At 32.6% G+C, this 15,173-nt stretch overlaps 1 protein-coding gene across 3 annotated transcripts in view; it reads left to right on the top strand.

The window, feature by feature from the left end:
• Positions 1-15,173, top strand: part of REV3L (REV3 like, DNA directed polymerase zeta catalytic subunit) — a 139,712-nt gene that overhangs the window by 120,825 nt on the left and 3,714 nt on the right. For all 3 annotated transcript variants that reach the window (XM_037520237.2, XM_054699115.1, XM_054699116.1), the window contains exons 24-31: positions 1,094-1,202; positions 2,955-3,161; positions 5,551-5,660; positions 8,705-8,819; positions 10,756-10,893; positions 12,098-12,288; positions 12,901-13,147; positions 14,511-14,720. In XM_037520237.2, coding sequence (XP_037376134.1) covers positions 1,094-1,202; positions 2,955-3,161; positions 5,551-5,660; positions 8,705-8,819; positions 10,756-10,893; positions 12,098-12,288; positions 12,901-13,147; positions 14,511-14,720 — 1,327 coding nt within the window. The remainder of the gene's footprint in view (positions 1-1,093; positions 1,203-2,954; positions 3,162-5,550; positions 5,661-8,704; positions 8,820-10,755; positions 10,894-12,097; positions 12,289-12,900; positions 13,148-14,510; positions 14,721-15,173) is intronic.

Here is a 15,173-nt window from a genome sequence, read left to right as displayed (position 1 = left end):
CTTGAGACTGTTCTCACAAGCAAGATGAATGAATGAATGAATGAATAATAGATGAATAGCCTGTACCACAGCTAATCTGTTCATTGTGGTTAACTTACTAATTGACAAGGATCACCATATGATTAATTCAGCATCATGGATGGATGACTCTAGAAGACTGAACAGATCAGCCTCACAACATCTGCTTCACTTGCCATATGTATCCTAGTTTTTTCTTAAATGAGTCATCTTTAATTTGTTCATATATGTCACTTTACAGTGGAATAGTTTCAGAATTAAACTTTCAAAAAATTTTTTTAATTTATTTTTTACATCATTGTTCATTTTTAAACAATATTTGCTTCCCCCTCCTCAGGTGTAGTCCCCATAGAATTTCCTTCACCAGTGCACCCGTACACCCTCACCACAACCCCCTGTGCTCCTCCCTCCTTCCCTCTCTCTCCTCCTCCCCTGCAGGATGTCTCTGGTTTATAATTGTCTGTTTTTGTTTTGTTGTGTTTTGTATTGTTACTATTTTTTTAACTCTAGTTATTGCCTCCTCTTGACTTTTCTTAGAAATAATATGACTTTTTAAAGATAAATTATTAAATGTCAGGTTTCACTTACCTATATGTCAATCAAATTTTATAAAAATGAGAATAACATTTTTGCTACTCAAAGGAGTTGATAATTCTCTCATTAGAAGAAATGTAGTTGTACATTTAAGACCAAGTTTTATAGGTTTTATCTAGAGTACACTTATTCCTTTATAAAAAGTATTCATGGAAATAGTATTGATAATTCTTTTTATTAAAAACAGAAATTTGAAAACTTTATTTGCAGTCCTTTAAGACCTAAATGGCTGTTTGGCATTTCAGTATAGTTTTTACCAAAAATTTTAGAATGCTGCCATTTTTTAAATGTTTCTTTGAATAAGTTATGAATATTATTTGAACTGCTTTTTTGAAATTAGACAAACATTAATAGGTACATAAATTCATGTTTATATGTCTGAAAATGAGTTTCTTATGGAATTAGAAAGATTCTTAAAATTGCCAGAAGCCTCTATTCTATGATTTGGGAAACATTTGCTTGATGTTTTCTTTCTTAACAGGTATGATGAGTTCAAATTTGGCTGTACCTCTCTAAGAGTACCTCCAGATTTACTTTACCAAATTAGGCATGACATCACAGTGTCCCCCAATGGAGTAGCTTTTGTCAAGGTAATACTCTCTTGTAAATAAAAGGTATCAACTATGACTTGACTTTTGGAAAGCTACTGGTTTTGATGTTCTTGGCATGTAATACAAACAAAACAAGCTTGCTTGAATATATTAACTCAGAAAGTCAAGAAATATCTTAAATCATTTTCTTAAAGTTATCTTGTTTTGTGTGAATTAAGATTTAAAATCTTTTAAATTTTAGCTTTTAATGAAATATTGAATGAAACAAATGTATATGTATCCCTTCCACCCTCTATTAGAATGTGGCAGACTTAAATAGCTATTTAATGATAATAGATTATCAACTAAGAAATATTTAAATTTAATGAGTAAACTATACTAATTAATCTTCTACACAATCAACTTATTAGTTGATTATCTTAGAAATAATACTTTGATATATTTATTGAGTGCATTTTAAAGAAGGTATCCAAACTAACAATAGGGTTCCTTTTTCTCAATCTCCCTTCAGAGAGACTGAGGAAAGTCTCATAAATGAATTAAAAATAAGCAGGACCTATTTAAGAGATTGTATTACCTTTCATATGCCAACTTCATTCCTTTTCTATTTCCTTAGCAGTAAGTCTGTACTAGAATCATGGGGTAGTGGTTGATGGTAGGGTAGACCCCAGTAGCCCTCAAATTCATTCTGGTGTACTATAAGTAAATGCTGGGTTAAAAAGAGTACTCTAAATTAATGAGGAAAAATTTTACCAGAGTTCACAATAGATTCCTTTTTGGAAAATATTAATGATATGTGTTACAGAAACTTTATGACTGCTTCAAAAAGTAGACAGAATGAATTAAGAGGCTAGACTACATTTTCATTGTCACATACCTATCATCTTATTATATTATCTCCCTTTAACATCATTTTTAAAACTTTCATCTACATTTTGACCCAATATTTAAAGCTTAATGAAAATGAGATTTTTTTTAATACTCAGGACTGTAATTATCCTATATATGTATATAGGTTTTAATTGTTCGATCCAACATGCATTACCTTGCACGTGTCTGTGAATCATCAAAGTTAATACTGTTTTGTGGTTTTCATTCCTATTGGAGTTCTTATAAATTCTCCCTAGTCTTGATTAATACAAATGATATATATATATTTTTTTTTTGGCATCAACAAATTTTATCACCTCACTATTCATCCCCTCTTCCAGATTGCTAATAAATATAGGCCGGAGGGGATGGCTTAGTGGTCTAAGCATCAGATTTGAAATACCTAGAGTCCTTGGAACTACAGGTTTGAATGTCAGCAGAGTCAACCCAGCTCATCATTCTTCCAAGGTAGATAAATGGAGTTCCATGCAGATTACTGTGTGGGGTCATTAGGATGACATCTTTTAAAACTGAGGTTTGTTATGAGTTAATACAACTCCTGTGTGTCTTTCTGAAAGAGTGGGGCTTTGGATCAAAATTTTGAACAAAATTTCCCTCTGAACTTGTTGTATGGTCCCTTATGCACTAGTTGACATTCTCCTCCCTGGAGGTCTCTGAACTCACATAGTACTGCTGCGTTAGATGTCTAATCATTGCAGGAATCGTTTAGGAAAAAAAACCCTTCAAAAGAAAGAAAATGTGATGATTTTGGATTGAAGGCCACTGATCCTGTGGCTAATCTATTATTAGTATGTTTCAGTTCATGACAGTTGGCCATTGTTATACTTTGTACTTCCTTCTTAATTTTCTAAATCTATAAAGTTTGAGGATTTTAAACATTCTATTTTTCCTTTTTGATAGCCTTCAGTAAGAAAAGGTGTGCTACCAAGAATGCTCGAAGAAATTTTGAAGACTAGACTCATGGTGAAGCAGTCAATGAAAGCTTACAAGCAAGACAGAGCCCTTTCACGAATGCTCGATGCACGTCAGCTGGGACTTAAGCTTATAGCAAATGTCACTTTTGGTTATACAGCTGCTAATTTTTCTGGAAGAATGCCATGCATTGAGGTAAGTGATAAAAATCTGTAGTATTTTCAAGAGAAACTAAAGCAATGTTAAATGGATACCTGCTCATTAAAACATTTTGCTTTGTGTTGAAACTTTGAGAAAAACTTCACCAGAAAAACTGGTGAAGTTTTTCTCAAACTGGGACTGATAGATATACACACCCTTAAGGATCTGTGGGTTTTCTCAGTGAGAATGCTTTGTGTCTTTATTTCAATGTTTATTTTAAAAATTAGCATACACAATTCTACATAATCTGGGTAACCATATTGTAACCAACTATTAGTATGAGATTGCAGCGCCATCTTTGTCGCAGTGTTTACAACAACCTTTGTACTAAATCATTTCTTTTAATATATTGATAGAAGTCTGATTATAGTTAGTCTGACTTCTCCAAATGTCCAAATGATACAAATCATTCTATATTTACTAGTGTACCAGTAAATATAAAGAAAAATCTTTTGCATTAGTAGTTGCAATTGAAAGATACTTTTCATAGAAATTAACTTTTTATTATTTAAATTAGGACATTGACATCAATACAATATAATGTGACAAAATAATATAATTTACTAGTGATGAAAGAGAGAGTCGACTTGTTTGGTTGATGATCTTTGCATTTGATAAATACCTAGAAGTGGAATTGCTTTATCATATGGTAGTTCTAGTTTTAATTTTTTGGGAACTTCCATATTTTCCATACTCTATATATATTATATATACATACATACTATATATATACACACACACATACACACAAATTTACATACCCTCCTACAGTGCACAAATGTGCCCCTTTTTCAACATACTTGCCAATATATCTTTATTTTATTTTTTTTTTTTTTTCAGAAAACTTTTACCATAAATATTTTTCTTAGAACTTTTCAGGATGCCCAACTATGCTTAAAGTGTAAGACCAGTTATTTTTCTTTTTGAATCCAATTTCTTAGTCTTATAATGGAACGTTTTTCAAATTAGGAACCATGACACAAAATAGCCAAATCATTATTACCCTCATCCTCCACCTTATGTCACTGAATCCTTCACATTGTGTAGTCTTTGAGAACAGTTGCAAGAGTTTTGACTCTTCCAAATGTAATTTAAACGAGTCACAAATTTAGGATCAGTATGTGTTGTATTTATTTGTATGTATATCAAAAACATTTATATTTAACTGATACTAGGTGGCTTTCTAGCTATTTGCCTTCATATACTTTAAAGTGTATCATGTTTGCAAGTAGCAAGATAACAAATTGAACATTTTATTCAATGTGGTTCACATTCTCAAGGTTTTCTAATGTACTTTTATCTCAACAGAATTCATGATCTTAATTTAAAACTCAAATTGAGTTCCTGTTACCATTTTTTTTTATTCCTCTGTTCATATACTTAATATTTCCTTTCTAAAGCACCTTTAGATACTATTCAATCCTGTATTTAGTTCAGGTAGTTCAAATCATACAGTAAAAGGATCATAATAATTTGTCTAATAAAGAAAAAAATCTTTCTTAATTTTAAATAAATGTTCCATTTATGCTAAAGGGCAATTTTCTCCACTCTTAGCTTTAATATGTTTAGTAAATGAAGTGCTTTACTAGTCTTTATAATTAGCTTGTTTCTGATGTGTCAAGAGCTACCTTCCTTTTATCAGTCAATTTATGTGATGATCATTATTAAAACCCATTAATCCCTAGTGGCGTGGGGGCTAAGTCTCAGCACTATCAAGCTATCACCAGCCACTGTAGCATGAGTTCAATCCCTGGCCAGGGAGCTAATAACCCACATGGCACAGCAGACCTCTCCTGTCTCCCCTGCTGCTCCCCTCAGCAGTGTATTTCAGTGGATCCGCCTGTTCTACTCCCCACTCTCTCTGATGAATCCTTTCATCCCCCTGCACCTCTGGCCTAGACCCTAGTATGCATAAATAAATAAAATATATCTCTTTTTTTAAAAATCAACAATGAAAAAACCTTTGCTAGATATTTATCTTCTTTCCTAATTTAAATACTGATTTTCATTATATAGTTATAACATTTTTTATATTTAGTATTAATGTAAAAGTTATATATAACCACTCACTGAGATTTAAATTTAGCATTAACTTTAATGCTATTGAAAGTATTATACTGTTTCAACAGAAAAATTTTGAAAGAGATACATATATACACAGAATAATTTCCTGCCTAATTGGTTATAAAGGTATATAAGAAACAAGTTTTAAAGAAATGACTTATTCTTGAGTACTTGTAGAAGGAATGACAGTTTGATAGCTATTTTGGTTATGTTCTTCATGTTTCATTTTAGAAATATTTAGTAATTAAATACTGTATATTAAAGTATTGATTTTACTAAGCTATGTTAAGAAATTATTTCAATGTGTTTGCACCAACAGGTTGGCGATAGTATTATTCACAAAGCCAGAGAGACTTTGGAACGAGCTATTAAACTGGTGAATGATACCAAGAAATGGGGTGCTAGGGTTGTATATGGTGATACTGACAGGTAATGAACTTTGTTTTGTTTCAACATTTGAAATGGCTTAAAGGCAATCCTCCTAAAAGTAGGCTTCCTTTCCAGTCCTTAAGATCTCATGATCATAGTTACCCAGGTCCTGATTTACCAGGTACATGATCTTAGGAAACAGAAAATGTGTCCTGAGACAGACTAAGGATTTCCCATGATATCTTTCTAGATAGTGGGGTAGATAGTCATCTGTAATCTAATTGTATATGCGGGTATTTATAGATACAGCTTTTAAATGTGAATAATTCCGCATACAGCTGCAGCTCTCTGAATTTAAATGGACATCTTAAAATAATCATAATGTTTTTGAAAAGTTACCAAAGCTATGAGTGGTTAGCTTTTTTACTTGGCCCCAAAATCTACTGACCTTTCACAAAAAGTACATATAGGCAAATACTGTTTTCCATTTGATTCCAGAGGGCTGGAATCTATCTGAAGCCTACCATCCATGAATTGACAAAGGACAGGACTGCCTTTGAATCCTAAATTAATAACCTCAGCCTACTTGCTTGTGTTACTACTCAGGGCCCAGTTATTTATGTAGCAACTAATTTGAATTACATAAAAATTCTCCTACACTATAGGTATTATCCAAATTTCTTAGTCTGATTTTTTTTTTTTTTTTAAATAATAAAGGCTGGAATCATGTTGTCATCATGCTATAAGCACTTGCCTTGGGAACTCTGATCACTTAATAGTCCAGTGGAGCAGTAATAGATAATGCTTCTAATCATTAAAAATAACTTCGAAGTAATCTTTAAACAGCATTTAATCTTCTCTTCTTAAGTGCACATAATCATGTTAATCCTGACAGACCTTTACCTCAGTATAGTAGCTGTTTCATTGCCAACAGGTGGGGATAGTTTCAAGCTATCCAATTATCCAGTTTCTGCTTCATCAAAGCCACAACTCAGTTTGGGTCTGTAACAACACTTTCTGAGTAGTCTAGCAAATTTACTAGAACATAGTTTTGTACCTTGCCAGCAAAGCTCACAAAATAGGGAAGAGGAGGATGTTAAATGTTTAAATTGTTAAGTTTAATTCAGAGTGTATTAACAACCGACACAGAGTCAGAAGTTTTGGGCATGATTCTGATGGTAGTTTTGTTACTTAACCTCTAAGATCCCTACGAATTCAAACCAAATAACACACTCTCAGAAAGTCAGAGCTGGGAAAGGACTTGAAGTCAGTAGTAAAAGCAAATTCCCCTAGGATAAGAAACTTGCCAATCACCCATTTATATAAAATTGAGAAAACAAAACTAATCTATAATAACTGAAAGCAGGTCATGTGTCCCTCAAACTGGAAGTAGAATGGAGAATTATGACAAAGAAGTACAAGAAAACTTTGAAAAGGCAGGTGATGATTTATAACTTGATTCTAGTGATAGCTACTAGGGCTATCACAGACTTAGTGGCTTACACAACAGAAATTTTCTCATGCTTTAGGAGGATGTAAGTCTAAAATCAAGGTGCTGGTTTAGTTTCTCCTAAAACCTCTTTCATTTGCAAATAGCTGCCCTTGATGTGTCACATGGCCTTTCCTCTATGCATTCGCATCCCTGGTATTTTATACATCCAAATTTCCTCCATTTAAAAGGACATTGGTCAGATTAGATTCACCCTAACCCTAAAAATAAATTGTGACGTAATTTTAATTTGATTATCTCTTTAAAGGCCCTGACTCCAAATACAGTCACATTCTGAGGTACTGAGGGTTACTACTTAAACATGAATTTTAAGCAGACACAGTTCAGTCCATAGCAATGAACTTATTATACATTTGTCAAAATTCATGCAACTATACAATTAAAATATGTTATATATGCAAATTACATATTAGTAAAGTTTATTCCAACTGAGCCTTATTTTTAAAATAAAGTCTGAGTCTAAAAATACTATAAAAAGCTTCAAGTAGTATAAAGTATAACCTAGCTAAAAGGTATAATTAGACCTGTTTGTTCTGCCTTAGTGAATGTTAAAATTAATTCAGATTAAAACTAAGTAAAATTGAATAAATATGCCTTTTATTGAGCTTTTTTTTAATCAGGCTCTAAGACAAGTACTGTCTCCAGTACTGCCAGAGAAAGCTGTTCCAAATAATCCATCCAAAAGAGATTTAAAGTTCAATATTAAAGTATTTAAGTAGGGTAGAAACAAGAATCTTAAAGTCATGTGTCAAGATAATGCTTCAAGATAATGTCTAGTTCTATTAATGCCTTTCCACCATTAAAGTGTATCTCCAATTATAATCTCTAAAATTTTTATTAGGAAAAAAAAGTCCACTACTTTTTGTTTTATCAGTTATTTTTGAGTACTTTCTGTAAATAATTTTTATCTATATGAAAAATTCCTCCCTCTGAATCTGTATAATTGTTGGTAGAACTGTACATCAGAAATATCTTTCTGGACTTCAGTTTGACAGTATCTTAAAAAAATATTTTTTGTAAATGTATTCACTGTAATTCTACTTCTAAGAATTTATTGTAAGGCTGTATAATTGGAGTTGTGCCAAAGGTTTATAGTATAATCCTATCATTTAGAAAAAGATAATAGATGGGTCTTTTCTTTGTACCTTTTTGAGCTTTCTCATTTATATTAGGATAACTTACACTGCAAAATCTGTGTTTTCTTCAGTTGAATGGTTCTGGAAGGAAATTTCCTCACCTCCACTTTTTTTATAATCACATCTTTTATTTCATATTTGATGTAATTGTGTGTCATAAAATGCCCTGTAGTCTAGGGATGACCAAGGACCTTGTTGCCAGCTGTGCTAGCTAAGCTGGTCTGTAGCTAAATTAGAAATACTGGGTTTCTTAAAGATCTGTAATAAGATATGCCATAAGTATACAAGGAAAGGTGATAGAACAAGAAAGCTTAGATACAAAGTAACTTAATAAAGAAGAATAAGAGGAGCGAGAAGTTTCTTTGGTATTAGATGGAATGTTAGCCAGAGAACTTATGCTGGAATTTTTTTTGTTACAATCACTTCCTCATTACCCTGTCCATTTTTAATCCTTTTAGTATGTTTGTTCTACTGAAAGGCGCCACTAAGGAGCAGTCTTTTAAGATTGGTCAGGAAATTGCTGAAGCTGTAACTGCTACCAATCCTAAACCAGTGAAATTGAAGTTTGAAAAGGTAAGAAATGTAATACTAATAATCACTTATCACATTCACATACCTTGTAGAAGTTTCTGACTTGTTCAATACATTTTCAGAATCAGTAATAATATTCTGGTTTTTAAAAAGTGTTTAAAATACTTTCCCCCGGGCCTCCCCGGTGGCGCAGCAGGTTGAGCGCAGCCTCTGCAGCGCCGGTTCGATTCCCGGCTGGCCAAGGAGAATCCCACATGGCGAGGTAGACCTCTCCTGCTGCTCCCCTCAGCAGTGCTTTTGATCCATCTGCCTGTTCTGCTCCCCTCTCTGTCTCTGGTGAATCCTCTCACCCTCCCACGACTCTGGCCTGTACCCCAGCTCTTGTATAAATAAAAATAAATCTTTAAAAAAAAAAATTTCCCCCCCAAATCATGCTCATTGAAAAATATATGCATATGGGATTATACAATTATTATACTATTTATAAGAAAATTATGACTCCTTTTAATACCTTTATGCTAACACCTTTTGTATATTTTGAAAATCAAAATATTTTTCTAATGAAATAAAATAACATCAATAATGATTTTGGGCTGCTGAAAAAGTAAATATTTCCCCTTAAGTTTTAAGTCATTGACTTTAAACAAATCTTTTTAATATTTAAAGCCTTAATTTTTTCTCAAAATTCTATATTAGCAACAAATTTTGCTGCCTTGTTTTTTCATTCTTCATTGACTTCAAGTAATGACCATATTTAGAAATAATGTTGTTTAACTTCCAAACATTTAGATTTTCCAGAAATGTTTTGTTACTATTTTTTAATTAAATTCCACTGTGGTCAGAGAACATGGTCTGTATGATTTTGTTGCCTTTATATTTTTTTAATTTGTGTTTGGTTCAGCATATGGTCTGTTTTAGTAAATGCACCATAAAATCTTGAAAAGCCTTGCATATTCTGGTTATTGAGCATTATCCATAAATGTTACTTAAGTGAATGGATAGTGTTATTGAAGTCTCTGTTCTTAATGATTTGCTCCCTGTTACTGAGAGGTGCTAACATCTCCAAGTATAATTATAGCTTTACCTCTTTCTGTCTTAAAGTTCTACACATTTAGAAGTATCTGTTTTCTTGACAAATTGATACTTACCTCTTTGTTTAGACTACTGTTTATAACATAGTTTTTCCCATTTTTTATTTTTAACTCTTGTATGTCCTTATAATTTAAAAGGATTTCTAGTAGATAGCTTTGTTACCTTCTGCCCTTTAATTGGATTTAGACACTTTATATTTAGTGTGATTAGGGCAGAGGGGGAAGAAACACACCCATTGATCCTCTTCAGAGAATATATCCTATAGATTAGTGCATGCAGGATTGTTCCGCTGCACTATTTATAATAACAAAAGATTGGAAACAACCTAAATGACCCATAGTAGTTTACATAAATTATGATGCATGGACTGTAATGTTGTATAAAACTACATGTGCTTTTTCTAGGATGGAATGCTCTCCAAGATATATTAACTTGAAAAGCAAAATGCAAAATGGCATATACAGTAAATTACCATTGTGTGTATAAGAAAATGTGTTTACATAGATTATCTCTGGAAACGAAAGTAGATGCTGGGGAAACAGGACTTTTCATTGTATATTCTCTTACAATTTTAATTTTGTACCATCTGTAGATTCTACTTTTTTTCATTGTCTAAGATGATATGATTGATGACTTTTGAGAGAGTAGTGTCAATGGAGGTAAGAGCAAATGAGAGTGCCAGAAAGGAACTAAATGACAGGAAGTAAAGACAACTCATTTTGTGTGCTTTCACCTCCAGGTGTTATAGCATATGTTTGGACCATAAACCATATTTAGAATTTTTTTTATAACTGACACATGGTTAAAGAGAAAAAGACATAAAAATAAAATGTTCACAGTATGGGAAAAACGGTTATTTAGTGGTATTTTGTTAATTCCATCACAGGTATACTTGCCTTGTGTCTTACAAACAAAAAAGAGGTATGTGGGTTACATGTATGAAACACTGGATCAAAAGGACCCAGTATTTGATGCAAAAGGAATAGAAACAGTTAGAAGAGATTCCTGCCCTGCTGTTTCTAAAGTAAGTTTTATGTTTGTTTTCATATTTAAGAAATAAGTGACTAAAAGTATTTGATAAAAATCCTTAAGTATATATCTGGGTGGAGGAACTATAGCCTATTTAAAAGAAACTAAATGGTTTTTGAGAATTTCATTTCTAGTGAAAATAATTTAATTGATTTTAGTCTTTAGCGTGTGACTTCTTCCCAAACCTTACCTTTTATCACAATTACATTAAAAAAAAAAAGTATGAAGAATTTCCTGTCACCTGGAAATTACAACATATATAACCCCAACAACTAGGGAGCAGAATAAAGAAACCAGCAACAGAGAAGTTTAATGAGTAATATAATCTATCCTAGATTAACTAAATGCCAGTAGAGGTGTCAAATACAAATTAGGAAGATTCCTGAATGATGGTACTATAAAAATGCCCAAATTTCGCAACTACAGTAATTTTAACCATAGTATTTGAGATTTTTTGTCTATACTCAGAGCCAGACTTCTTCTATAACAAACAAAAATCATATGCTATATACTGAGTTTTATGAGAACATTAAAAACATAACAGATGGACTATTATCAGTATGTTGATATGCTGTCATGCAGTTATATGAATAGCTAAATTAGCAAACTAGTTGTGTAAGTTTAGGTTCCAGTGCTTAAAATAAAATACAGAACTTTCACCTGAAACTAATTTAAATTTAATCCACTGTATGTCAGTCATTTCTAGTACAAATATACATCCAACACATAATTTTCTCTATGTGTGTATGTATGTTTACATATACACATATATAGTATTTATTGACACTAAACAAAGGGCAAAAGGACTGATTTTGACTTCACTGCTTGGTGAAATATTTAACTTTCCTATGTCCACAAGACCCTTTTTATTTACAGTGTAAATAAAAAACAATACATGAAATCATGTCTGGTTTCTTGTGTCTAGAGCACTTTTGGCTATTTAAGGAAAACTTAAATGTTTCATTTATATCATTGAATATGATTTTCCCCAAACTACATGATATTCTGTTGTTAAAATACCAAGCTATATAGTCTCCAAAGTATTTTCCAGTTTCTAATAATATTATCCAGCCATTATAAATAGCAGATTATTAAGGTATATCAGCAAATTACCCAGTAGAGACATAAAAGTATAACAATAGTGATCATAAATACGGGGGGAATATTTTATCTTTATATGTACATCTTTTTCTTTTAAGATACTTGAGCGTTCTCTAAAGCTTCTATTTGAAACAAGAGATATAAGTTTAATTAAACAGTATGTTCAGCGACAATGCATGAAGCTTCTGGAGGGAAAGGCCAGCATACAAGATTTTATCTTTGCCAAGGAATACAGAGGAAGTTCCTCTTACAAACCTGGAGCTTGTGTGCCAGCCCTTGAACTTACAAGGTAATGAGGTCCATTACAACACACACCTGAATAACTAGCAAGTGCAGTCCTGGGTTTCTGTATACTTTGGAGTACATGTAAAGATACCAAGTCCACAGCACACAGTTGTTTCTTCACCTGCCCTCCTGAAACCTCACTAAAAGTAAATGGAGGCTACCTCATACTTTGTGAGCTCTGAACAGGAGAAAGGAAACCCACTCTGATCTTTCCTTCACAAACCAAACTCAGTAAAATTATAATCTGGTAGAAAGCTTGATTGACTTATTTTACATCAAAATCAATGTTGATCTTCTAGAGCACTTAGATGGTATCATTCAGGAAAGTTTTGTGTTATCTCTCATTGTTAGATTTATGATAGTAACTACTTTGAAATGTCTAAGAATAAGAACTCTGCCAATTCATCATTTTCCAAGTAGATAGCAATAATCAGTTTTACAGAATCAGTTTTAAACTTTTACAGAATATCTACCTGGTGCCAACTATATTAAAAAAAAGTTTTATCTCTAATTTGAAGGTACCACTTGTAAATTGCTCATGGCTTCATTAATTCTTTTTCAACTTGTTGGGAAGATGTGTTTCATGAGTATATATATTGTATTTGGACTTAAATAGGAAAATGCTTACTTATGACCGGCGTTCTGAGCCTCGAGTTGGGGAGCGAGTGCCATATGTCATCATTTATGGGACCCCCGGAGTACCACTTATCCAGTTAGTAAGACGCCCAGTAGAAGTCCTGCAGGACCCGACTCTGAGACTTAATGCCACGTACTACATCACCAAACAAATCCTTCCACCTCTGGCAAGAATCTTCTCACTTATTGGTATAGATGTCTTCAGCTGGTATCATGAGTTACCAAGGGTAAGCTAACTAAACTTGTGCTATTATTTGAAAGAGAATTCACTTAAAATGTCTAGTAGAACTAAAAATTTTATTTATGTACTATGAGAAACAGATGCTCTGTTATCCTGAACTGGCAAAGGCAATAAATACACTTTTCTGGTTTCCTAAAACAAGCAATTTTATACAAAAACCTTACCTCTAACAGAAGCTATTTATTTAAAATAAGTCCAACAACTATTTCAGTGATAAGCACTTTACAGAATAACTCAAATAAACCAAATAAAAGCTAAATGAAAGGGAACAAAAAGTTCTTTCAAATAGTTTTAAGAAATATATAGAATATAGCATCTAGACATAGTCCTGAAGAAACTAGACTGAAGAAATGTCATACTAAAGTAAAACATGCAATGTAGAATGTTAGCAAAAGGAGCTTTGCTTGAACTCTTCTTTCTTAATTTACTCATTAGAAACCTGAAGGTATGTTATGTGATTCTGTAATAATCTGGGATACATTTTTCTAGGAGAGTAATATTTATCTTCTGGTGAGAGTTAGATTTGTTCAGTCATTTGCTGATATGCCATGAAAGGCCGTGAGGGCATTCAGGCAAACTGATAAAAGCTGATAGTTAAATTTTCTTTCTGAGTAAGTACTCATGGCCTCAAGGAAAAGAGTAAGATAGGAAATAGATTGAAGCTTTGTTTCAGAGAGTCTGCTATCATCAGTTATGCTGTATCCTGTCTCTGCATCAAAAAGCTTAGACCTTTATTATTGTCTTTCATTTCATCACCATAAGAATGGCTAAATCAATGTGATTTGTAAGAGGCTGACTTAATTAACTTTTATACAAAGTGATTTATAAGCCACTAGAAAAATAGGCCAAGGATATAATAATATGATGTTATTTCAGTATAAGAAGAGCAACAAAAGACAGATCACTGAAACCAGTATTAACTTCAGTGAAGAATTCTTAGGTATAGATGTCTTGGTGACATGTATCTTACTATATTTTGAAATGTTCATTTTATTTTTGTTTAAATTTAGTACCCTACAAGTTTTTTTTAACCTTCCACTTGCTTTGTTTCTGTGGCCCAAATTATATATCCAAACAATATCCATTTTCTACATGGAATTAATGTTTTATGATCTCATATACCTATGTATCAACCAAAACCCCAAGATTTTCCAAAAGGGAAAAAAAAAAATCTTTTGACTTTGTTCATTTTATAGCAGTAGTATCTAGAACAGTGCCTAACCCATAGTAGCTATTCAGTATTTCTTGTTTGAATGAAATAATGCCATAGTAAACCTGTAATTAGCATGAAAATATCAACTCTGTTGTGACGTTGGCTCAAACTTATTTCTGAGTTGATGTTTTTATAGATCCAGAAAGCCACCAGCTCCTCTCGGAGTGAACCTGAAGGTCGGAAAGGCACCATTTCACAATATTTCACTACCTTACACTGTCCGGTGTGTGATGACTTGACTCAGCATGGCATCTGTAGTAAATGTCGGAGCCAACCTCAGCATGTTGCAGTCATACTCAACCAAGAAATTCGAGAGTTGGAACGTAAACAGGAGCACCTTGTAAAGGTATGGTCTTGTTCAATAGATTCAGAACCCCAAGCAGTCTGCTTCTTGAAAGAAATGTAGTGAACTTTTGAGGCATAGTATAAAATATGAAACTGGTGTGAAGATTCTAAGTTAATAAACTTAAAACATTTTTTCATGAAATATGTATTGAGAATTAAAACCTAGAACTAGAATGTCCATCTGCCCAACTTCCTTTATAATAGTTTTTTTTTTTTTTTAGGAAGAAAGAAAAGTGCCTTTTGTTCTACTTACCATTCTCATAAAACTCTGGTTTTCACAGAAAATTGCTAATAAACTAGTAGTTAACATGATTGGGTCTTATATGCCAGAGTTGTTCTAGGCCCTTTTTATAGATAAACTGATACAAAGGAGTTAAATCCTTTATCCTATAATACACTGTCAATAAGTAGCCATGCTGACTTAGAGATACAAAATGCAGAGATTATTATTTTT

The sequence above is a fragment of the Talpa occidentalis genome, unplaced genomic scaffold (assembly GCF_014898055.3).
Source record: "Talpa occidentalis isolate TD23 unplaced genomic scaffold, MPIMG_talOcc4v2.1 talOcc4.2, whole genome shotgun sequence".
NCBI lineage: Eukaryota > Metazoa > Chordata > Mammalia > Eulipotyphla > Talpidae > Talpa > Talpa occidentalis.
This window is presented reverse-complemented; position numbering and strand designations above follow the sequence as displayed.